The following is a 24,859-nucleotide window of genomic DNA, read 5'->3' as shown; positions in this document are numbered from 1 at the left end:
TTGAGAAATATTTAGACAAGTTGTTCTAGAAATAAGAAAGTAATATGCTGTTATTAAAAAGTTATATGATATTTTTATTTTAATTTTTTTTAATCATTACCACATTATAAGTTATTTACATTAGACCTTACCAAGTTCGATATGAACTTTTGACTCTTTTTTTTTCAATTAAATTGATTTTTGACTTCAAAACTTGAAATACAAAAAAACTATGACCTTGTAATCCATACGTCAAACACAAATGTCAACATAATGTAAAATGATGAAATCACAAAATGAAAAATTTTGAGCTTGAAAGTATGAAATATATAGGATGTATAGTTTTGATAAATCTTTATTTAGTATACGGAAACACCTAAAACATTTTAAAAATTTCTAACAAATATAAGATTGTAAACTAATTGCATAAAATTAGAAAAATGGCTAAAAAAATACTAAAAAAGTAAAAATTTATTAGTAAACCAAGTAATCTTGGAGATTTTGATCCTATAATCCCTTTTCACATTGTCTAGTGGATCACTTTCTTCGCTTCAAGTAACTTTAATTTAGAACCATATCAATATGAGGTATGTATCAAAAGTAATATGTAATTAAAAAATTTCTCCACCAAATTTTTTTATCTTAAAATCTAGGACTATTTTAGCATATGTAAAAACTTTACTATCAATATACATTAAAAGAAGATACCAAAAAAAAAGTGATCAAAAATCAATTTCTACCTGATTTTAATGATTTTTACAAAATCTGGTAAATAGTAAAAACACCACAATACAACAAAGTGGATATCATATCACAAATTCAAAATACGGAAAACAAAACAATAACAAATTAGAAACACAAAATAAATGGAAACGTTCATTCATTGTCGTGATTCAAATCCAAAAAATAATTACATTTTCAATTTCATAAAAACGTCTTCCTCAATAAAACACTTAGATTCACAAAAACTCCAATATTAATTCTAGAAAATCATTTACCACTGTAATCACCAATTTAGATGATAAAATAATATCCAAAACTTTCGCAATCACCCATGGAATCACAACTGTAGTTATTGTCAAATACGAGAAAGAGAAGAGAAATTATAAATAATAAAAAAAAGTAGAAATTGAAAGTCCAAATTTAGTTGACTTTATATCAAATGGTTAAGAATCTAACATAAACTAATTTCAATTATTTAAAAAAACATGACCATTATTTTATTTTATTTTTTGACATTTTTATCTGAATTCAACGTAAAACTATATTTGGAATAAGTTACCTTTTGTACAGGGTCTCTTCTTGAAAGGGTTGTACACTTACGAAGATGACTCATTTCTTTTCGTCATCCGTAATTCCCATCCTACACCACCGTTTTCCTACCACCGCCATTACTCCCTCTACTTATTCTCCTATTTCAAACCATTGCATCAATATCCAATATTTCTTTTATGATTAGGGTAGCCGTTTTCTTTTCTTCAACATCATAAATATTTAACACACTTTTTTCTAATATATGTAAGATTAATATAGAAAAAAAAGTCAAATATTTAAATCATTCCATGCTACTCACTTACACAACCACAGTGAACAATTATGAGATGCCAGGAATAGAAAATAGAGAAGATAAATAAATAAATATATCATGATACGCTAGTTGTTACCACGTGCGGTGGTGATGAGAAAGAAATGGAAATGTACATTTTTTAAACTATATGCCATTAATTTTGTAATGCAAGATCGAAAGTGTTAGCATCATCGTCCCAACATCCCCTTTGGATACTTTTTTTTTCCCCTAACTTTTAGCTTGATACTTTGCTGAATCGACAACAAATTTTTTGAGTTAATTTATGGAAACTTTTGAGAATCTTTGAGGGAGGGATGTGGGCATGGCTAACATAAGTAAGAAACGAAAAAATAATACTATGATTGATATCTTTTGTTGAAATAGGTAAAAATGGGACCATATATCGCGTGAGCTTTTTTTCTACAAGTGATTTATGGTTGGTGGGGGTTGTGGTAGTGAGTGTGAATTAAGAGTGGTTTGATTTCCATGAGAAAATATGCAAGATATATATTATGTATTGTGTGGGTGGGTGGGTGGACTAAAATATACACGTTTCATTCATCTTTGTTTTCATGACCAATAATGTTAGAGAGAGTGGAGAAAAATCACATCATGTGAGTCGGTAATGATGTACAACTCTTGCAACTCTTTCTCTCCAAAGAATGGTAGCTTTGTTTGTTTGCGAGTAACATCTAAACAAAGAAGGAAACAATGTTTTTGGATCAAATTTCTCTATTTTTCTCACTTATCAGATTTATGTCTCAAACCAGACCACTCTTTATACAATAATGATATTGTAGCGGGTATAGTTTAGTGGTAAAAATGCGATTCATTTCAAGGATCTCTTCAAAATTAATGGATCCCCCTTTGATTCATATCCCGATCAAAAACTTTATTTTTTATAATTAAAAGGACTCCTTTATATCCTTTGATGAATGATTTGTGGTATAATATACATTATTTTAAATAATATTCATATATAAAATTAATAAATTTGGTCCAATTCAAAAAAGAAATAGAAAGTTTTGTAATTCCTTACAAAAAAAAAACAGCTATTATTACAATCAATAAAACTGTAAAAATTGTGCATAAGCATTATAAACATATTTATGATGCCTAGTTTTACAAATACAAATAACTAAAATTTCATAAATTATCAATAAGTATTGACAGTTTATAACGTGACTTTAAAATACACATAATATAATATATATTTAGACGTGAATGTCGAATCCATTGCACAACAAAGGGGATACTATTCAAAAAATACAATCTCTGAACTTCATATATCATTATTATTAGGTTAAGATGTTACACTGTCCAATTCTTTGTCATGGTTAAGAGTTTCCTTTGTTAAGATGAAATTGATTTTTCTATTTTAAACTCGAACAATCTCAAACAACAATCATATTTAAAGAGGGACTTTATTTATTTATGATCTTACTTTTTTTCAATCTTGAGTGTTAAGAACTTAAATCATGAGTAAGTATGAATACATGTAAAAAAACTAAAACCTCTCAATTACTATGAATAATAAAATCATCTTAATTATTGTTTCAACAAATATCGCCTTAATATGAATTTGGACTTTTCGTCAAAAAATAACTTTAAGGAGGAGTCAGGGAAATACCATGTGAGATAAACATGAACAAATAAAACTTAAATGTAAAAGAGGACAAGTAAGAAATAAGGAAAAGTTTTCCATATCCTCATACCAAATCGTTGTGGGTAGAATTCATCTCACGAAGTCTTGTTTGCATTGAAGATTTAACTTGGAGACATGTACATCCTCACTTAAAGTTGGGTATTTGAAGACAATTTTGAGTGGGAAACAAATGGCTGGAAAATTGGGAATGAAGAATTTGAAGATAATTTTAGATAAATAAGAATTTTGGGAACATAGAGAATTGGAAAGAGCTCGAAAACTAATAATAGAGAAAACACATTAATTCTTCCACTTAATTAAGAACAATTTGTATTTCTCAATAAATAACCTCAACAAATTTATTGAGAAAATTTACCAAAGATAATTGGTTAATAATAATCCAATTTATTAACTAATATAAATTTTGGGTTAAATATGTTTTTCGGCCCTCAACTATTCGCCGTTTTTATATTTAGTTCCTCTTTCAAACTATAGTACAATTTAGTCCTTTAACTTTAGAAAACTCTGGTTTTAGTCCTTTTTACCAAATTTTTTAAACTTTATTTGCTGTTTCAAACGCAGTGTAAACAATCCAAATGCTATAATGTAACGTGTTTGAAACAGCAAATAAAGTTTAAAAAATTTGGTAAAAAAGACTAAAACCATAATTTTTTAAAGTTGAAAGACTAAATTGTACTATAGTTTGAAAGATGGACTAAACACAAAAACGGCCAATAGTTAGGGGACAAAAAACATATTTAACCCATAAATTTTTATTAATAGATAAATTATCAAAACTTATCAATAACTTTCCTCAATAATTATATGGATAAATCAAAATTCATCAATAAATTTTTTATTAATATATTTAATATTTTTAATAATGACTTAGATAACGTTTGGAAAAATTAAATTATACTATATTTCCAAAGATTTCATATCATTAACAAGTATAAGATTTCATATCATTAACAAATATAATCTCTAAATTAGACAATTAATTGGCCGTATTTAGGTAAAAAAGAAAAAACAAATACAATATTACCACTTCAATAAATATCATACAAAAATTGTATGATTCATAACGTCAACATATTAACAATTCACCATTTTCTCATATACTTCACCTAACATCATCTTTCATTCAATCCATTATTTAGAAAACAACATTGCATAGAAGGATTATTAGCTCCTATAATTAAAGTGTGTCTTTATCCAAAATCCCTTTCATAAAATATTTTAGCAATTCAATCGGTTCATCTAAGTCTTCCAGAATCAATCATAAACCAACTATATGTGCGTCCTCTCGATCATCTAGCATCAAAAGAAAAACAAAATAACTAAAACTTGAGTAGGACTAATTTTACTTACCAAATTCGACTAGTCTAAATCAATCAATTATTCACGAGCTCTTCGAAACCTTTATCTAATAAAGTTTCTAAATTATTATTTTTTTTTTAAATGAACTGAAAAATGAATGTCTAATTGAAAAATAACATACGAGACATAAAAATGGTAGGTGCAAGATCCGCGAAGATGGTTGCATGTGACGTGGATGGAATCGACGATGGAGAATGTTTTGAAGGACACATGGGTGACCACTGGCCTTCTTTATTAGGGTACCACCATATCACATGCCAAACTCTTGACTGTTCAAACCCCTTGTCCCCACTTCCCCAAATAATTCACTTTCTACTTTTCTTCAATTTTGGATTACTTGTCCACTCAAACATCAAATATGCTGCATTATATTTTTTTATATTCTAAAATATTAATATTAATAAAGTATTCAATTAACATCTTTCTGCTTAAAAATAATAACTCTTGACAAATTTTATTTTAAATTAATTTTATACAAGAGAAAATTATTTTTTATCACATAAGACAGAACGAAAAGTGGCAAAACTTTTACTCTGAGTTTGCTTTTGGATTCCATCGTTCTCATAGGAAGAAAAGTGAAGATGATCTTTCAACAGTGAAAGGAAAAAAGAAAATAAACTAAATTACATTGTTTTACATTTTTACTTCTATATTTATTCTTGGTTAAATATATCTTTTAGTCCTCATATTTGTTCCCCATTCTCAATTAGGTCCTCATGTTTTTTTTTGTCCCAATTGCATCCTAATATTTGTAAATTTGAGGCAATTAATTAAACCCTCTCCGCTGGTAACTAACGTCGTAGGCCAATTGAGAGGGCTTAATTGCCTCAAATTTACAAATATTATGATGCAATTGGGACAAAAAAAAAAACGGAGAGGGCTTAATTCCTCAAATTTACAATATTTAACCTTTATTCTTCTGCTGCTGGTGTCAACGTAGCCGGTTTCTTGTCAACGTTAACGGACGAGTAAGAGTGAGAAATGAAAGAATGGAGAAGCAAGAAAGTGGAAGATGAAGTCATTTAAATTAAAAAAAAATAGTTTCAAGTTGATAGTAGATGTTATTAATATAGTAATATGATTTTTGAAATCTATTTAAGAATATTTTTTAAAAATAATTATATATATATATATATATATATATATATATATATTTAAATATACGATAGAGTTAAATAAACTTTAACTTAACATAAAATTTTATTGTAAAAAACAGAAGTTATATTTGAAAAGAAAATATATAAAAAAATATATTTTAAAAGTATCAAAATTTATATTAAGAATTTGTTTTATGAATTATTTTTATTTTTTATTTTAATTATATATATATTTATTAATAAAATATTATTTTATGTATTGCTTTAATATTTTTATTTTGGTTATTACTTTTCTTTATAATGTACAAACATATTTCTAAAATATTAAAATAAATTATTTTATTTTATTTACTGTTTAATTTTGTCATTGGTTATAATATAAATATATATTAATAATATAAGTATGGGCACAGAACGTTTATAAGTAAGGACATAGTATGTGTAATATGAGATGTAAACATTCTTAATATAATCAATTATAACTTTTATCATAATCGATTATGTGTGTAGTTTTTTTTCAAACACATCCTTCTTCAATGTGGAAAGTGTAAGGTTTAAAATTCTTTCTATTTTTAATGTTTTACATTTTATTTTTTGTGCTTTTCTCTTTAATATATTCGTATGATCAGTAAACTAATAAATTCAAATACAATATTATTGAAATTGATTAGAAATGTAATGGTTACGAGGTGTATTTTGAAGTCCGTATTGTATGGATAGTGATCAAGTTAATGTGCTAAATTTTTATTTCTTGGATATGGTTTTGAATGCAAACATAGCTAATAATGATAATATGAAGCATTAGAATAGGAGAAGTTGGAAAAGATAATGTTTAGATGCATTTTTCAAATTGTTGTTTAATCTAATTTTTCCTCGAGGAAAATAGAAGTCAACATTACACCTTTTCCTACAATTTTTTTGTTCAAGTAGTGAGTGAAAATAAAGTTTACATTAATAATTTTTCTCTCAATGAATTTTTGTTTATGTTTCGTTATTAATTAAAAATATTTATTTTAAGTTTATAAGTAATATATATATATATATATATATATATATATATATATATATATATATATATATATATATATATATATTCACTTGGCCAAGTTTTTTCTAATATTATGGTTACTTTATCAAACTTCACAATTTGTTTGAAACCCCTGTTAATGAATTGTCAACCACAATAAAGTGGAGTGAAAGATGCCTACATACAACATTATTCCAACAAAACTTTTGTAATTGATGTGGAGTGATGGTTGATAAGTATATTCATTTCCCATGTAGTGAAGAGCCAATCAATTAAATAGAATTACATGAGAATTTGTGACATGAGTTTTTTTCTTTTGAGCTATCTTATTTAACATGTATAATTGATGTGTTGTTGATTGTTTATTTCCAAACAATTTTGGACCAAATCATTTTATATATTTTTTATTGATATTTTTTACTTTGAGTGACATTGGAATCGACATTCATAAAATAATTTCATAAACTTTTAAATAAAGTAACAAGATAATAAAGTGATTACGAGTAACAAAATATTATTTGAAAGATAAGATTTTATTTATAGAACATGCCTTGTTATAAAATTGTTAAGAAAAGTTCTTTATAGGGATAAAAACTAAACTAAGGAAAAATAGTACGTCGTTCTTGTCCATAATTCAATTGTAGTACATCACCATAAGACTCGTGGTATGATAATAGTTTTGCCCATGTCTTACGGTTGATGTCGAATGTTCTTAACCGAATTTTGACAAAAGGCCTCTGATATAGAGTATAGGATCTTGAGAGCTAAGTCGTTGCATCCTAATTATAGAACTTTATGTTTCAAAAAAAAGAACATTCACCTGCAAAAGACTTTTTGAGAGTATAGGACTCTCAAGAATTAAGTCGTTACCTCCTTATAAGAGAAATGTATGTTTCAAAGAAAAAAGAAGAAAATTCACTTGCAAAAGACTCTTTGATACTTAAGTGAATAAAAGAGTGAAGATTTGTATAATGATAACAAGTATATAATGAATTGACACCATGAGACTCAATTCATACTCTTTACACTTACACTTATTTTATTATATAGATCCTCGTTTTCTTAGTGACTTAAACATCAAAATGTTTTTTGTATGTTAGTTTTTTTTTTTTTTTGAAACATAAAGCTCTTTCACGATGAAACAACAACTTAGCTATTATGAATTTTATGTTCTACTTCAAAAGTACTTTATCAAAATCATATTATATATATATATATATATCGTATGTCTGTTTTTCAGTTGGTACATTTTAGTAATGTGTACGAGTTATAGTAGACAAAAATATCCTCATATATTATGGATTTTAAGTTTTAAAGTCAAGAGTATTTGAAAAAATTTCAATTCTTAAAATTAAAAAAAAAAAAAAGAAGCCCCCAAACCCTTACTCACCTTCATCACTCCTCTCAACCCTTTCTCTTTTATCTCTCTCACTCAAACATTTTTCCTATTATCCCATGGTAGATTCAACTGGAAAAAAATCAAAAATACTGGTCGTTAAACAATTTACCTTTGTAAAAAGTTGAGTCGTTGGCATATTCACTTTCAGAAAAAGGTTCATTCAAGATCTCTTCAATTTCATCATCTTCACTGTCCTCCCTAATTTCATCAGTTGCAGACGTTGAATCATCATGTATTAAAAAACCTTCAGGTCAATTACCAATTCCTTCTGATGTCATTATGCTTGTGAAAATTAGATAAAATTAGATAAGACAAAAATTATAAAATGAAAACTCATTATAAAATCATTTTTTGTAAGAAATTGTTTAACAACGAGAGTTTGTGATTTTTTCCAGGTCAATTACCAATTCCTTCATATGTTATTATGCGTGTGAAAAATAGATAAAATTAGATAAGACAAAAATTATAAAATGAATACTCATTATAAAATCAATTTTTTTGTAAAAAATTGTTTAACAACAAGTGTTTCTGATTTTTTTCAATTGGGACCACAACAACAGAGATGATAGAGAAAAGGTTAGAATGAGAGGGATGAAAGAGAAAGGATCGAGAGGAATAACAGAAGTGAGTACGGATGTGGGAGTTTTTTTTTTTTAGTTTTGAGAATGAAAGTTACTAAAATACCCTCGACCTTAAAACTTAGAATCCATTATATATAAGAGTATTTTTGTCCACTAAAACTCGGTAGACATTGCTAAAATATACCAACTGAAAAACGTACATTAACAAACCCTCTATATATATATATATAATTGATAATATGATGTGATTTTTGATAATGTATAATTTGTAATGGTAAATATTTATAAGAATAATATTATTTGAATAAATGATTACAAGTGTGTAAACAGTTAAGATACTCAGATTTTAATAAATACAAAGTCAAATAAAGAAGTATTATGTGGTTAAAAGTCTGTGAAAGTTTTATCTAGTAATTAAAACATTAAAGTCAACACTACTGGGCTAAACTAAAAATATATAAATTTCCTTGTGATGTTGTCAAATAAGATCCATAAAGAAATTAGTAGCCATACAAAATTGTTAACAACTCATGAGTCTGAAGTTAATATTAACTTTGAAAATTATTAATCTTTATTTCTAAATACGAATATAAGATGTGATCTCTGTCTGAGTGGCAAGTATTAAAAGTTGACACCATTGATTCTATTATATATTTAATTGAAACGTGAACTTACTTACCTTTTTGGATTACTTTGATTCTAATGATTTTATTATAAATTTGTTTTTGATAAGAGAATATCGAGAATTATTAAAAGGTAAAAATAGACTTTCTACATTAATACACATATACACACTTATAAAAAGGTTTGTAATAATTTTGAAATGTAAAAATGCTTTACATTAGTTGAAGATAGGAGTGTTACATTAATGAGAAATCACTATGTTACTTTTCGTTAAATAATTTTAATAAAAAAATTGTAGTATCTTTTATTTTTATTAAAATTTATAGAAAAATTCAGTGACATTATTAACTAAATGGTAACAATTTAATAGTTTCTAATAAAAATGATTTTAATATTTATGCTTTTTAGAATGTGAAAAAAAAAAAATTCTAGCCCTCATTAATAATTTAACCTTTGATTCCTTTCTTATTGCATTTATTGTGATTTTAACTTGTGCCAAATCACGATGGTATGTGAGCTAAAAGGCTAATGGCCACCTCCTCTGTGGAAATGACCCACCACCTATGCATCTTCCTTAAAGACACCTTCATTTTCAGACCAAACACGTTTGGCTATTATCAAAATCAATATTACTATTATAAGAAATCATCTAACATAAAAACAACACCCATCCCAAATATATTTTATATATATCAAAATATTTGATATCTCCAAGACAAATATCAGAACTTATCAAGATCAATAAAAAATATAATATCAATTAAATTTGAACCCAACATATTAATAATTTTTTATTCAAAATTTTAAAATAATAAATTAATAAATATTTTTTTAATATAGAATTAAGATTCACACTTTGATTTTCAACACATATGATTAGTAAAACTATGTCTAAATTTATTAAATAAAAACTTACATCTAAATTTATAGAAAAAAAACAATCAATTTTTTGTATTAAGATTTATTGAAAACAGTTTTTTTTTCTTTTATGAATATTTCCTTGCGAAGGTGACATTAGCTGTGCATGATGGAAAATGTGAGGATATATAAAACAAGATAACTTTTTAATTAAATTACAAAAATATGATATTTGATTTGATATGTTATCTTCTTTTCTCACAACACCGCCCACATTGTCGGTTTTGTAAAAAGTTTATTCACGAAGGTTGATGTGCACGAATTATTCTAAACCTTTTCCGATCTACAATTGAAACGAAACTGCAGTAATCAAATTATATAACATGTAAGTTGAAGTTCTCAACGGTACACAATTTCAATACTCTAATATCCTTACTTTTAAACCCATGTAGTTAACGGATAATGATAATTATAATTGTAATTAAGTGAATTTTGACTGAACAAGTAATTAATTTAAATGGTATAAAATGTTTATAAGAAATGAGTTATTTTTTGAGATCAAGACAACAATTTGATGTAAATTTAAGATGTATAACCACAATGCAACATGTTAAAAACTTGTTGATATATAAATATACATAGATTATTAATATAATTTTTTCAAATATTATCAGTTTTATGTGTTAATCCTGACCTATTTTGCATTATTAACAAGTCCAAATTTATATTAAAAGGTTAAATAAAGTCAACAATCAGCACCAAAATTTCACAAATAAACATTAAAACATGAAATAAAGTCAACAAGGGGAACTAAACAATTTTTTGAAATGGTTTTATAAAATAATTATTATAGAAATCAAATAACTTATAGTTAGTGGAATTTAAGTATCAGTTTTTTAGCTGTCAGCATGTATTATATATTATATAAATAGTAATAGGGGAAGTGATAAAAATATTTTACACCTGGGGCAGAGAGAGGAAAAGCAGGGCAAAAAACAGAGGATAAAAGGAAGCGAAGAGAGGAACATGGGTCGAAATAAGAATGGGCAATCAAGGGTAAGTTAGTAATTTTCATTGCAAAGTTTGAAAATAACGATGAAAGACAGCGAAAAACCTGAGGAATACGTTTTTGTTTTCCCATAAAAAAAATAATTTTACGTTTAACTGAAACATAATAAGAGCATTAAGTGCGGTAATCCCATATTCACTGTGGTTTGTTGGATTCACATTGCCCACTGATTCTACTATTCCTAAACAAGAGAAATTAGCAAAATCACAAAACAAAACCAGAGTAACTCTTCTTTTTCTTGTTTTGGCTCCTCTCTCTGAAAAACTTGTACTTTTTTTTACAGTGAATGACTCATTAGAGTGTGTCAGAACCTGCTGCCCAGAACATAATGCCAAGAGCCTCTCTCCAGGAGAGAGAAAAGGTGTGACTTTGTGGCTTACAGATGTAGAGAGAGAAAATGGGGTAAGGTTATCACACCTTCGTACGAGTTTACCACTTCCCATTGCCAGATTCCATGTTTTTGGGGGTGCGAGTGATCTGAAATGGACTAAAGTTCAGTGCTTTTCGTTGTTTACTCCATCCCCATTTGCTTAGTTTTGTGTTTTCATCTCATTTCGGTGGTTGGTGGAGTCAGGGTTGCTCGTCTAGTTCGTTTTGCTTGGCGAGTTCTTGATCTCGTAGGTGTTTCTGTTTTTTTGTTTTTTTTTTTTTTTGCCGAGGTTATCTTTTGTTCGATCATGACATAACTCACGAGCGAACAGTGTCTTTTCTTCCTTTTGATGTCACTCACTGTTTCCTGCTTTTCCGTGTTTTTAGCCTCGCTCAGTCTCTTCTTTGCTTCACCGTGTTCTGGATGTCATGGTTTGGTGGAAACAACTTTATCAATAAATATTTTGTTTTTGGATTCTACTAACCTTTGTTGTATAGATTTTTTTTTTTTCTAGTGACTAATTTGTGCTTTTTAGTCACTGGGTGGGTTATTTTTGCATATTATCCTAAGGATCTCTGGGTTTGTGATAATTCTAAAAAATAATGCAGAAGAAAAACGAAAGTTTTTTGTATGTTCTTGGATTTGGAGAAAAATGTTTGTGAATTTTAGGGGCGTGGTGTTACTGTTAATTTCTTTTGAACTCTTTGTGATATTTATTTATTTATTTTATTTATGTTTTTGGCAGTTTCCCTGATTTTGAACTGGGGTTGCCGGAGCAAGAAATTCAATAAAACAATAAAGGGGTGGAAGCGTACCTAATTGAGCAGGTAATACAAACAAAGATGCTCGTGGTAAGAAGTAAAGTTGAACTTCATGAATACGAGTTATTCTTGTTGAAGTAACTGTGTGATAATTTATATGATGTCAGGTAAAATAAACGGAGAAAAAGACCTTAAGAGTCTGAAATTAGATCAGCATTGCTGGTGGACATCTATAGGCTGATAGTCTGGCCTGGATCCCATATCAAGCTTTCGCCAAATCAAATCCAGCTTTACTGCTGTTCTTTGCTGGAGTTATGGCAACAATGTTACATTCTGAGTCTAGGCGCTTATATTCTTGGTGGTGGGACAGCCACATTAGCCCAAAGAATTCAAAATGGCTTCAGGAGAACCTTACAGGTCTGTATTCTTCCTCTACGTCTTCTATATCTACCATCGTGCTAGAAGAATCTGAATGTTGCTTTCTGCACCTTTTTCATTGAAAATCTTGTAAACGTGTACAGTGCCATTCAGTTTTAGAAAACATTTGCTGGAATTGAAAATTTTAGATCACAATGGCTGGGCACTCTTTTCATTTTGTCGTGCACAATAAGCTGTGGCCCTTTTTCAAAAGCCAAATTTCGTCCAAAACAATGATTTACACTAACGAATTTCATAAAAGACCTTGCTTCTGTAGCCTTTTAAGCGGTGTTATTAAGTGTTTATACTTTATGCAGACATGGATGCCAAAGTAAAAGCAATGATAAAGCTTATTGAAGAAGATGCGGACTCATTTGCAAGGAGGGCAGAGATGTACTATAAGAAGCGGCCAGAACTCATGAAATTAGTTGAGGAGTTCTATCGAGCATACCGTGCTTTAGCAGAGAGGTATGATCATGCGACAGGGGAGCTACGCCAGGCCCATAAAACCATTTCAGAAGCATTCCCGAACTTGCTGAATGATGATTCACCATGTGGTTCTTCAGGCACTGGAGCTGAGCCGTACACACCAGAAGGTCCACATCCAATTCGTTCATTATTGGAGTCAGTCTCCTTACAAAAAGATGCATTTGGATTTTCTTCCATCCAAAATACTTCAAAAACAAGTGGGGAGAGTTTTGAAGAATCTCCAAGCGGTCTTAGCAGAAGGGGTCTAAAGCAGCTAAACGATATGTTTGGGTTGTCTCCCTTAATGGCTGAAAATCAGAATGTGAAGGCCCAGAACCATTCTGAGTCTGAGCGTGCACAGAAAGCCGAAAGCGAAGTTCAAACCTTAAGGAAAGAACTGGAAGTTATACAGTCTGACAAGGATTCTATCTTTCTTCAGTATCAGAAAAGTTTGGAGAAGTTATCTGAATTGGAAAGAGAGCTAACTAAGGCGCAACAAGATGCTGGTGGCCTTGATGAACGAGCAAGCAAAGCTGAAATTGAAATTAAAGTATTGAAAGAAGCCCTTTCTGAGCTTAAATATGAGAAGGATGCTGGTCTAGTTCAGTACAAGCAGTGCATAGAAAGGATAGCCAGTCTGGAAACTACATTATATCTGGCCCAGACAGATGCAAAGGGGAGTGATGAAAGGGCTGCTAAAGCAGATACTGAAGCAAAAAATCTCAGAAAAGAACTTGCTATATTGGAGGCCGAGAAGGATGCTGCTCATCTTCAATATAAACAATGTCTTGAAAAGATATCTGTTTTGGAGGCCAAGATCACCCATGCTGAGGAGAATTCCTTGAAACTGAATCAGCAAATTGAAAGAACAGAGCTGGAAGTTAAATCATTGAGGAAAAATCTTGCTGACCTGAATGAAGAGAAAGAATCTGTAGCTGCCCTGTACAAGGAGTGTTTGCTGAAAGTATCAATAATGGAGAGTGAAATTTTGCATGCTCAAGAAATTTCTAAACGATTAAATAGAGAAATTGAGATAGGGGCTGAAAAACTGAAGAGTGCTGAAAAACAGTGTGATATGTTGGAGAAATCAAATCAATCTCTTCAGCTAGAAGCTGATGTTCTATTGCAGAAGATTTCTATGAAAGATCAAAAGCTTCTAGAGAAGCATACAGAGTTAGAGAGACTGCAGACTCTGATGCACGAGGAGCAATCTCGTTTTCTTCAAATTGAAACTACTCTGCATACTTTACAGGAGTCGTATTCTCAATCACAAGAGGAGCAAAGATCTCTTGCTTTGGAGCTTAAACATGGCCTTCAGCTATTGGAGGACGTAGAGCTTTCCAAACAAGGTTTTAAGGAAGAAATGCTACAGATTGTGGAAGAAAACAGAACTTTGCATGAACTTAACTTCTCTTCCACCAGATCATTAAAAAATCAGCAAACAGAAATTTCGGAGTTGAAGAAGATCAAAGAGAAACTTGAACGAGAGTTTGCCATAAAGGTTGAACAAAGTAATGCCCTCCAACAGGAGTCTAGCCAAGTAAAGGATGAAATCCAGGTCTTGAGTAATAGATACCAGACTATATTGGAAGAACTAGGCTCTGTAGGTTTAAATCCTAAATCTTTTGCAGCATCTGTGAAGGATTTACGGAAGGAGATCACAATGCTAAAGGAGGTGTGCAAATTGGAGCAAGATGAGAAAGAAGTTCTTCTTGAGAAATCAAGGGATATGGATAAGCTTTTGAGTGAAAAAACATTCATGGAGTCCTCCCTGTCAAATTTGAATGATGAGCTGGAGGGATTAAGGGTTACAATGAAGAAACTTCAAGAATCCTGTGGTGTCCTGCAGGAAGAAAAATCTAGTCTTGCTGCTGAAAAATCAGCTTTACTTTCACAGTTACAAATTATCACTGAAAGTATGCAGAATCAATTGGAAAAGAATACCTTGCTGGAGAAGTCCCTTTGTGATGCAAAGCTTGAGCTTGAAGGTTTAAGGGCAAAATCAAGTAGCTTGGAAGAATTTTGCAATTTACTGAATAATGAAAAGCACAATCTTCTGAATGAAAGGAGTGTCCTGGTATCTCAATTGGAGAGTGTTGAAGCAAAACTAGGTAACCTGGAAAAAAGGTTTACAAAATTGGAAGAAAAATATGCTNATATGGAGAAAGACAAAGAAAGTAGGGTCAGTCAAGTAGAAGAACTCCATTTGCTGCTTTTGGCACAAAAAGAAAAGCATGCTAATCATAAAAATTCAAGTGAGGCCCGCATGGCAAATTTGGAAAATCTCGTTCTTCGGTTACAGGAAGAACGTCGACTGGGTAAGATAGAATTTGAAGAAGAACTTGATAAAGCTGTAAATGCTCAAGTTGAGATGTTTATTTTGCAAAAGTGTGTTGAAGACTTGGAGCAGAAGAACATGGGTTTATTATTTGAATGTCAAAAGCACGTGGAGGAATCAAAATTTTCTGATAAAGTTATCTCTGAGTTGGAGAGTGAAAACCTTATGCAACAAATGGAGCTAGAGTTCTTGTTGGATGAAATCAGAAAGTTTAAAATGGGGATTCATCAAGTGCTTGCAGCCCTTCAGGTTGATTCTGGTGGGGGTCACGGCAAAGGGATCAAGCAAGAGGAAATGCCTATATCTCATATTTTGAGTAGTATTGAGGGCTTGAAAGGATCCCTTGTAAAAACCCAGGACGAGAAGCTTCAGCTACTTGTAGAGAATTCTGTCCTCCTAACTGTACTTTCGCAACAGGAATCTGAGGGAGCAGAACTGCTGACAGAGAAAGGGATTCTAGAGCAAGAGTTTGAAAACACAAGAGAGCAGCATGCAATGTTGCAAAAGGTTAAGCTTGAGCTTTTGGAGATCAACATGCAGCTTAGATCTGAAGTGATCAAGGGAGAAGAAAAGGAGAATGAGTTACGGTCCAAATTAGAAGCCCTTCATCTGGACTTAATAGATTTGCAAAGAACTAATCTATTGTGTCAGGAAGAAAATTGTAGGTTACTTGAGGAGAAAAACTCACTAATGGGGAGTGTTTTAGACCTTAAAGATGCAAAGTCTGCCACTGAACAAGAGAATAGTATAATCCTCCACGAGGCACTGTCTCTGAAAAATCTTAGTTTGGTTTATGAGAGCTTCTTCACAGAGAAGGTCTTGGAACAACGTGCACTTGCTGAAAATCTCAGTGATCTTCACTCTTTGAACGGTGAACTTAAACGGGAGCTTGGTCTATTAAGGAAGAAATTTGAGGTTAAAGAAGCTGAGAATGTTTATTTGAAGGAGTCAGTTGAGAGGATGGGCAAAGATATAGAAGAATCCAAAGCTGAAAATGAGCATTTAAATTGTCAAATTGAAAGTTCAGAGAATCTTCTCGAGAAGAAGGATGAAGAGCTGTTAGAAATGTTGGAAAGGCTAAAGGCTGCAGAAACGTTGAGTGCAGAGTTCTGCAGAAATATTGAGAAATTGAAGGCGGAAAAAGAACAATTAAGATTGATCAATGAGAATCTTGAGAGGCAGATTCTTGAACTATCAGAAGGTTGCATGAATCACAAAAAAGAAATTGAACACCTTACGGAAGCAAACAGGAGTTTACTGTCACAGATGAGGTCCTTACGTCAAGAAGTTGAACAACAGAGGGCAAGGGAGGAAACACTGAGTTCAGAGTTGCTGGATAAAACAAACGAATTTGAACTTTGGGAGGCTGAGGCTGCTACCTTCTATTTTGATCTTCAGATTTCGTCTATTAGTGAAGCATTGTTGGAAAATAAGGTCAACGAGCTTTCTGGAATTTGCATGAGACTTGAAGAAGAACGTGATGCAAAAAGCATGGAGATTAAACAGATGACAGAAAGAGTCAGTCTACTGGAAGGTGAAGTTGGAGGATTGAAAGGACAGTTATCTGCATATACACCTGCCATTAGTTCTTTGAAAGAGGATTTTGCTTCTTTAGAACAAACAGCTCTGCTTCGAGTAAAAACAGTGCCTGTTAAATGCAATCATGAACAAAAGGTAGTATTTACCCTAAACTTCTGTTTTATTCTTTATTATTTCTTCACATTAAATGATGCAATGAGCATATACGGGAGACATTACATGAATTCTACTTATCCTTGTTTACCATGAATGTTTTTTTTTTTTCCAGGACGCAAGAACTGAAACTTGTCTCCAAGAAAATGCCCATCAAAGTTCAGCAGATAACAAAAGCACTTTGATACCAGATGGGGTTTCAGATTTGCTGACCATGAAGGCAAGGATTAGAGCGGTTGAGATGTCGCTGGTGCAAGAAATTGAGAGGCACGTGAAGGAAGAAAATCTAACCACTAAAGCTAATCCAGGAGCTATGAGAAATGTGTCAAACGTGGAAGTTTCACCATACGTAGAAGAGAATGGCAGCAGAAAAGAAGACAAGGTACTCAAGGATGGGAGCACTCGTGATCTCAACTCATGGAGAACAAAACCTGAAAGTGGTTCATTGATGAAAGACATTCCACTTGATCATATCTCAGACACTCCAGCCACCAAAAGTTGCAGGAGAGGGAATAGTGGGACTGATGATCAGATGCTTGAATTATGGGAAACTGCCGAGCAGGACTGCTGTGATAGTTCCATAGATAATGAAGCAATGAAGCAAAGTTCTGTACCAACAGAGGATCTTATTACATACCATCAGTCAGACAATTCTGGTAAATTCCTAAATACCTCCTCAGAATTGGATGTAGAAAAGGAATTGGGTGTTGACAGGTTTCAGTTATCAAGAAGCATAAAAGAGAGAACTCAAGATGGCAAGAGGAAAAAGATACTGGAGAGGCTTGCGTCCGACGCGCAGAAACTGACCATTCTTAAGACAAGCGTGGAAGATTTGAAACAGAAAATGGAGACAAAGAAGAGAAACAAGAAGGGAGATTACAGTGAATATGAAACAGTTAAAAGACAGATAGAAGAAGTTGAGGGAGCTGTTGTGAAATTGGCAGATACTAATGATCAACTGACAAAGGATCTTGAAGAGAGTGCCCCGTCTTTGAACAGGGAAACTTCCGTTGAGTTGGAAAAGAGTAGACACATGCAGAGAAAAAGAGTAACCGAGCAGGCACGAAAAGGTTCTGAACAGATTGGACGGCTACAGTTTGATGTGCAGAACATACAATACACTTTGCTGAAGTTGGCTGATGAAAAGAGCAAAGGGAAGAACAGATTCACTGGAAAAACAGTGATCTTGCTTAGGGACTTCATTCACAGTGGGAAGAAAAGTAGTAAAAAGCGCAGCAAGGCGTTTTGTGGATGTTCAAGGCCTTCAACTAATGAGGACTAAGTCAGAAAATTTAGAACCATTTTCTTGTAACTACTTTCTCTGATTGGTATGTGTCTAATCTAGCATAATAATTTTTAATTTTAGCTGCTAAAAATGTTGTTAGGCTTTATCTGATCACAGTAGCTTCCAAACGATTTGTACTGAGCCACGTTTTAGCCAAGAAGTTGAGCTTTTGACAGTGCTTAAGCTGTGAAAGCAATGAGCAGGAAATAAATCTTTTCACTATTTTCTTCAACGTTTGATGTCTAATGAAATGGAATGTTTCTTAACACGTTCACATGTTGTCTGCATTACTTCATGACATAACTAATGAGGTGTCATTTAGAATGTATTATTATTTTTTGTTACTATCATATTTAGTACTTTACATGGTTTAGAAATCGAGATAAAATACAGAAACATTTAAATTATGTAGTAAGATTTTTAAACGTGGTAGGACACCTTTTTTATTTATTTTTCAAAGCATGTTATCTTGATTAATCCATTCTAAAACAATTTCAAAGAAAGTGTAATTTGTTTACGTGTGAGAATGCACATGTTTTAAATTATTGTTTATGAACTAGATAAGTTAATACAAACTAGAACTTTAATTATATATAATGTACTGTTAACAAAGATTTCTAGCACCTTTTTTAAAAAAGTCGTGTTTCACATACCTTCTAAGTCACAAACTAGCCCTATTAAATTGTGATTTGTCCATCTTCATTTACATCAATGATATTCTGAATCGTCTATAAATAAAATTAATCTCATTCTAATTTAAATTTTATTATAATTTCGTATATTAGAATAGCGCAAATTCTAAAATACTAATTATAAATAATCATGTATAGTATGGGTAAATATGAAACAATGATATTTCATACAGCAATAATATAAGAGTAAATTAAATAAAATATGTAACAAGATTTTAGGATTTTCAAAAGTTGCATTAGTTAATATTTGTTACTTTTTTTTTTAATTCCATTATAGTTTATCACTTTGAATATTTTCTTACCACTTTTGCTTTAGTTCAAGAATATACGAGATTTATTGTGTTTGCTTTTTGGGTGATTTAAAAGCGAGTAAACAAGCTAGATTCATTTCAATATTCTTAGAAAAAATTACTTTAGAATTATACAATTAAAAAAAAACAATGAAAAGAGTTTTAAAATGAGTGCAGAAAGAAACTTTCCACCAGTTCTAAGGTTAAGCAGGCCAATATCAATAAGCTTGCTAGAACATGGGTCATCAATCGACAGATTGGTATATCCAATAGACCTTTTTGAGTTTCCAACGACAAATCAATACATAAATTTATCATCATTATTGAAATAAAATTGTTGAAAGTGAGGATTGAAAACTCAGGTGCGGTGAGGAGAGAGAAGAACCAGGTGAACCAATGTAAGATATAGTAGGTGGTATGGTTTGTCTTACCAGAAAATAATGCAGATTAATTTATTTATATTTGAAATAACGGCAACAAAAACTTCAGGGGAGCATTTTAAGTAATGGTTTTCTGATAAAATAAAAATATTTCAAGATTTGCCTGTTGATTGGCGTTTCCAAAAATCAATATTCTTCCCATGCCATGCAAGCTAATGTAAGTCCGGCTCCTTATATTTCTTACCAGTGATGGCATCTATGCACATGCTCCGTAAATTGACAAAAGTTTTTCCTATTTGAAATGGCTTGATAACTTGTGAATGAGCTCAAGAGTTTTGTCCTCTGGTTTGCCTGGTTTGTCAAAGGTAGAGGAAGGACGAGCTTAGTGCGTTGATTAGGTTCCTATGCTTAATTAAATCAGTGGTCTGTCTTTGAGACCCAATTTCCTAATATATTGCCTATAAAATGATAGTCCCTTGGGTTTCTGACCCACCCACCGATGTAGGACTTGTGATGACTTAGGTCATGGACCCATTTATACAAGCATGGCAAGGAAACTCCAACAAGAATTTGAAGACATGGACACAACTGGACAGGTCCTCTTCCTTCAATTTGCATGGAATTTAGTGATCCAAGACAAAGGGGCAAAACTGTCCAAGTGAAGATTCAGACTGCTGGGTGCACCCCATCTCTTTGTTATCCACACCTCTCAGCATTTAGCACATGGCTGACGAGCTTCTTCTAGAAATCATTCACGTTTTCCTTGCTTGTATACATGGCATGAGATCCACTTATCACGACAATGTAAATCACACTGCAGGCTGAATGGATCATCTATAAATCCATGGCAGCATCACTCTGTAAAACACTTTGGATGATATATGAAATTTTCTAATTGCTGATGCATTCTCCCAGCTTAGGAAACTCTGCCAAAGTCATTCCTCAGATCTTTTCTCATCATCACCTAGCTCCTTCCAGACATGGAAGCCGCCTGAGTTAGTTCTCCAATCACCAAGAGATCTCCATCCATCCCAACCTCCATTAACGTCAACCTCCATGACTGCTGATACAAATGTCTTCCGTTCTGGATTCTGCAAGCATGTTCTGTTGGAGCTAGTCATCAACTTTTAACATATTTATACCTTCAACTTTTTGCATGAATAGGGTTTAAATTGTTATATTTAGCTTCCTTTATTCATTGCATATTGATACTGAAAGTCATCTTGTCTTCTATTTTGTGTATAACAAGGGTTATTAATTGCTGGAAGACCTTTTTTCTTTTATTTTTTATACTATTATATTTTGGACACCAATTACTAGCTAAGAAAAAGTAAATCAAGAATAAAGAAGTTTAACTTTGAAAATGATTACATATTGGAGGACAATACGCAGCGGAATATAGTTTGAGAGAAATACGTAGCGGAATATAGTTTGAGAGAAATACGTAGCGGAATATAGTTTGAGAGAACAATCGAGAGAGAACTCGAGATCGATGCAGAATCAGAGAAGAACATTTGAGAAAGGAACTCATATATCAGTAACCTAGACCGATGGAACCCTAGAGAAAGGGGAAAACTCGATTTGGACCGATTAAACGGTAGGAAAGGTAGTTTAATCGGGAGAAATCGAAGAACTAACGAAGGAAAGGGTTTTGTTCGGTGAAATCGAAGGGTAAAGTGAAAATGATGAAGAAACCTAAGTTTGGATGAAGATGTTCGGTGAAAAAGTTTGTAATGGCTGAGAAATGAAGTAGAAGGAGACTCTAAGAAGAGAAATGGCTTACTGTGGTTGATGTAGAGGTTGCGAGGTTGATACCCTAGCAGAGGAAAATGGAATTGATGGTGATGCGCGAAATGCGTTTCTGAAATGTGAGAGAATGGGTGAGAGGATGCGAATGAGATGCGCTGATGTCGCTAATGTATGCGAGGTGGCAGCAAAGGAATGGACCACCGTGGAAGAGTGACGTCGTGGAGGAGAGAGACAACACAATGGTGAATTGGAAAATGGAAGAATGAGGTAGTGTGCTAGAAGTTGGCTAGAGGAGGTCTCTTGGACTCTCTAGCCTGACTTTCAAGAGAGAACATTTTTCTGATTTAGAAAAGTCTATTCTCATTATTCTCTAAAGTGAAAAGTACAAAGGAGGAGCTAGGTATTTATAGTAACTCATGCTCCTTGCAAGCTAAACTAGGTATACAATAAAATGTAAAAAAAAAATACTAAAATGAGGACTACATTAGGCAGGATTCCATCATTGTAAAATGACTTTTTTATCCTTCTTCTTGGGCTGGTTTGGTCCATGCTAAGTCATCTAGTTGAACCATGATCTCCTAGCTTTATTAGACCTACAAAACACATATAAACATATGAAAAGTACAAAGGAGGAGTTGGGTATTTATAGTAACCCATGCTCCTTGCAAACTAAACTAGGTGTACAATAAAATGTAAAAAAAATACTAAAATGAGGACTACATTAGGCAGGATTCCATCAGTAATACTTAAAACATACAAAAATGACTAATTCATTAACTACTTATAAGACTAGAATAACTGTATTGAATTAGTAACAAGTTTGATACATATTATGTACTAGGTTAGGAGAGTGTTAGATATATAATCTTTATTTTATATTTATTTTTTATCTTTAGTTAGTTTGTTATTATTTCTTATTTGTATTTTTGGCTTAACCTATATTTTTTCTATTATAAAGAGAGAACTCTATTTGTATATTCAACCGAAGGAAATTAATCTCATACATAATTTTCACTCTATTCAACTACTTGTAATAACTTTTATTTATAATTGTATAAAATGTCAAAAACTGAACATTTATTGAATTTTCTATTTTATTAGATGTTGTAGAGTTGTAAAAATATATCATAATTAATTGATTAAGAAAACAAATGAATTATTGACGAGTAGAATCTTCTAATAGAAACTTAATTATTATGCTAATTTTATTAATAAATAATTACGTTTATGCACATAAGTTTTAAAATATCCTCAATTTTTAGGTCAATAATTTTGAAAAGAAAAAATTCTCAAATTAATGATTTTGTGGCTTTATTTTTAAAAATGAAATCATCTAAAATTATTTAACGATTATTTTCAATTGTGATTGTCTATTGATTATTTTGTAAAGCGACAAAAGGTACAGTAGTACCCTTAGCTTGATTTAAATAAAAGGAATCTTTCAACTCACTTATATTCACTTAATATCTTTTTTATTTAATTTAGTTTTTAAGAAATAATTTTCTTTTTTAAAATATCTTTCAAATTTAGAAATTAATTATTATTTTAAAATTAAGAAATCAAAATTGAAATATTGTAAATATTTTATATTCTGTTACATTTTGTAATATATATATATATATATATATATATATATATATATATATATAACATATTTTTTATTTATCATATATTTCATATCTCTCGTATCTTCGTAATCCTAAAAGTTTTCAATATCCATGATATTCTATATTTTAACTATTTGAAATATATTGTAATTATATGAATTTTAAAAATTTCATAAGTATACATCCCAATTTGAAACAAATGTATATTAAAATAGATTTTAAACAAAATTAATAAAATAAAAAAATTGTATTAATAATATATATATATGTATATATTTATTTTTTTTTCTAAATCTAATAATCATAAGTAGTTAAAACATTAACGAATCTTAGCTACTATTTTTTAGTTTCTAGTTTAAAAACTAATTTAAAATCAAATATATAAAAACAATTATGTTGAAACCAATTTAACAACAAATTATATTAAAAACAAATTAGGAACCAAATGTATAAAAATCAATTTAGCAACGAAATATATAAATAATTTTGAATACAAACTAATTTAATGACGGTATATATTATATAAAAACCAATTTAAGAACCAAATATATAAAGATCAAAAGATATTCACTATATTGGTTTTTAAATAATGAAATTTTGTTTCTAAATATTTTCCACTACCTTATTCGTCTACAAAATCTTTCATATTTTATATTTATTTATAAATTTGATTTCATTGATGTTAAAATAAATTATCAATAACTAAAATTAATTTTTATTTTAATTTAAATTATTGATTACAATATTTAACAATAAATTGATTAATCTTCTTTATAAAATGTTTAATTTTCTCAAATTAAATTCATATTTTACTGTTGTAAAATTAACAATATTTAACATATTATAATATATTATTTAGAAACATTATATTACTTAAACATCTAAAAAAAGCCAAACCACCGTACATGTGTCAACGACTCTCGAAGCTTAATCTGATGTCAATATATTCGTAATAGGTAATGGAAATGTCCTATTCCAAACTAAATTTATTTTATTTTATTTTTCATTTAAACCACTTCAAATTAAAAATCAAATCAAAATAAAAGAAAATATATATCTGCTTTATCTTATTAAAAAGAAAATATATAATTATCAAATTATCAATGAACTTGGACAAATTATCATAAGAAGAAAAATGAACTAGTAGATAATGGGATTATTGGCCGAGGGAAAAAGATAAACAGTGACAGCCTATGACTGTAAAAACGGAATTATCGGCTAAGGTAAAAAACGCCGACGTGAAAGACGAGCCAATACATAACCACGACGATCAAAAGTGGAACCTTTTAAAAAATTGTTTTGCCGTCACATTTTCCTCAATAGCGCTCTCGTACTTTCCTTCCCAAAAATACACATAGTTCTTATAGATTAATTTTTTCTTAAAACCGTAGTTTATATGACATACTTAATGCGATATTTCTACTAGTGAAGATTGTTTTTTAAGATGGGTTAGAATAGATTAACCTATATTTTATTTGATTCAAATTTTGATAAGTAAAATTTACAAATTTTGTTGTATTTTTTTTGTTACTAAGTGATTTTTAAATTACATAATACTTTATATATATATATATATATATATAT

At 30.6% G+C, this 24,859-nt stretch overlaps 1 protein-coding gene across 2 annotated transcripts; it reads left to right on the top strand.

Annotated features, from left to right (window-relative positions):
* Window positions 1-11,447: 11,447 nt before the first annotated feature.
* LOC106771901 (protein NETWORKED 1A) lies at window positions 11,448-18,789 on the top strand. Of its 2 annotated transcripts, none has more exons than XM_014657931.2 (5): window positions 11,448-11,628; window positions 12,342-12,423; window positions 12,525-12,774; window positions 13,092-17,254; window positions 17,388-18,789. In XM_014657931.2, the coding sequence occupies exons 3-5, from the start codon at window positions 12,672-12,674 to the stop codon at window positions 18,552-18,554; spliced, it is 5,433 nt and encodes a 1,810-aa protein (XP_014513417.1). In that variant the 5' UTR covers window positions 11,448-11,628; window positions 12,342-12,423; window positions 12,525-12,671; the 3' UTR covers window positions 18,555-18,789. The 2 variants fall into 2 exon arrangements, with proteins under 2 accessions (XP_014513417.1, XP_014513416.1); XM_014657930.1 differs by lacking the exon at window positions 11,448-11,628 and adding an exon at window positions 11,635-11,843.
* The last annotated feature ends 6,070 nt before the right edge of the window (window positions 18,790-24,859 follow it).

The sequence above is a fragment of the Vigna radiata genome, chromosome 8 (genome assembly GCF_000741045.1).
Source record: "Vigna radiata var. radiata cultivar VC1973A chromosome 8, Vradiata_ver6, whole genome shotgun sequence".
Lineage (NCBI taxonomy): Eukaryota > Viridiplantae > Streptophyta > Magnoliopsida > Fabales > Fabaceae > Vigna > Vigna radiata.
The sequence above is the reverse complement of the archived record's forward strand: the minus strand, read 5'-3'. Positions and strand labels throughout refer to the sequence as shown.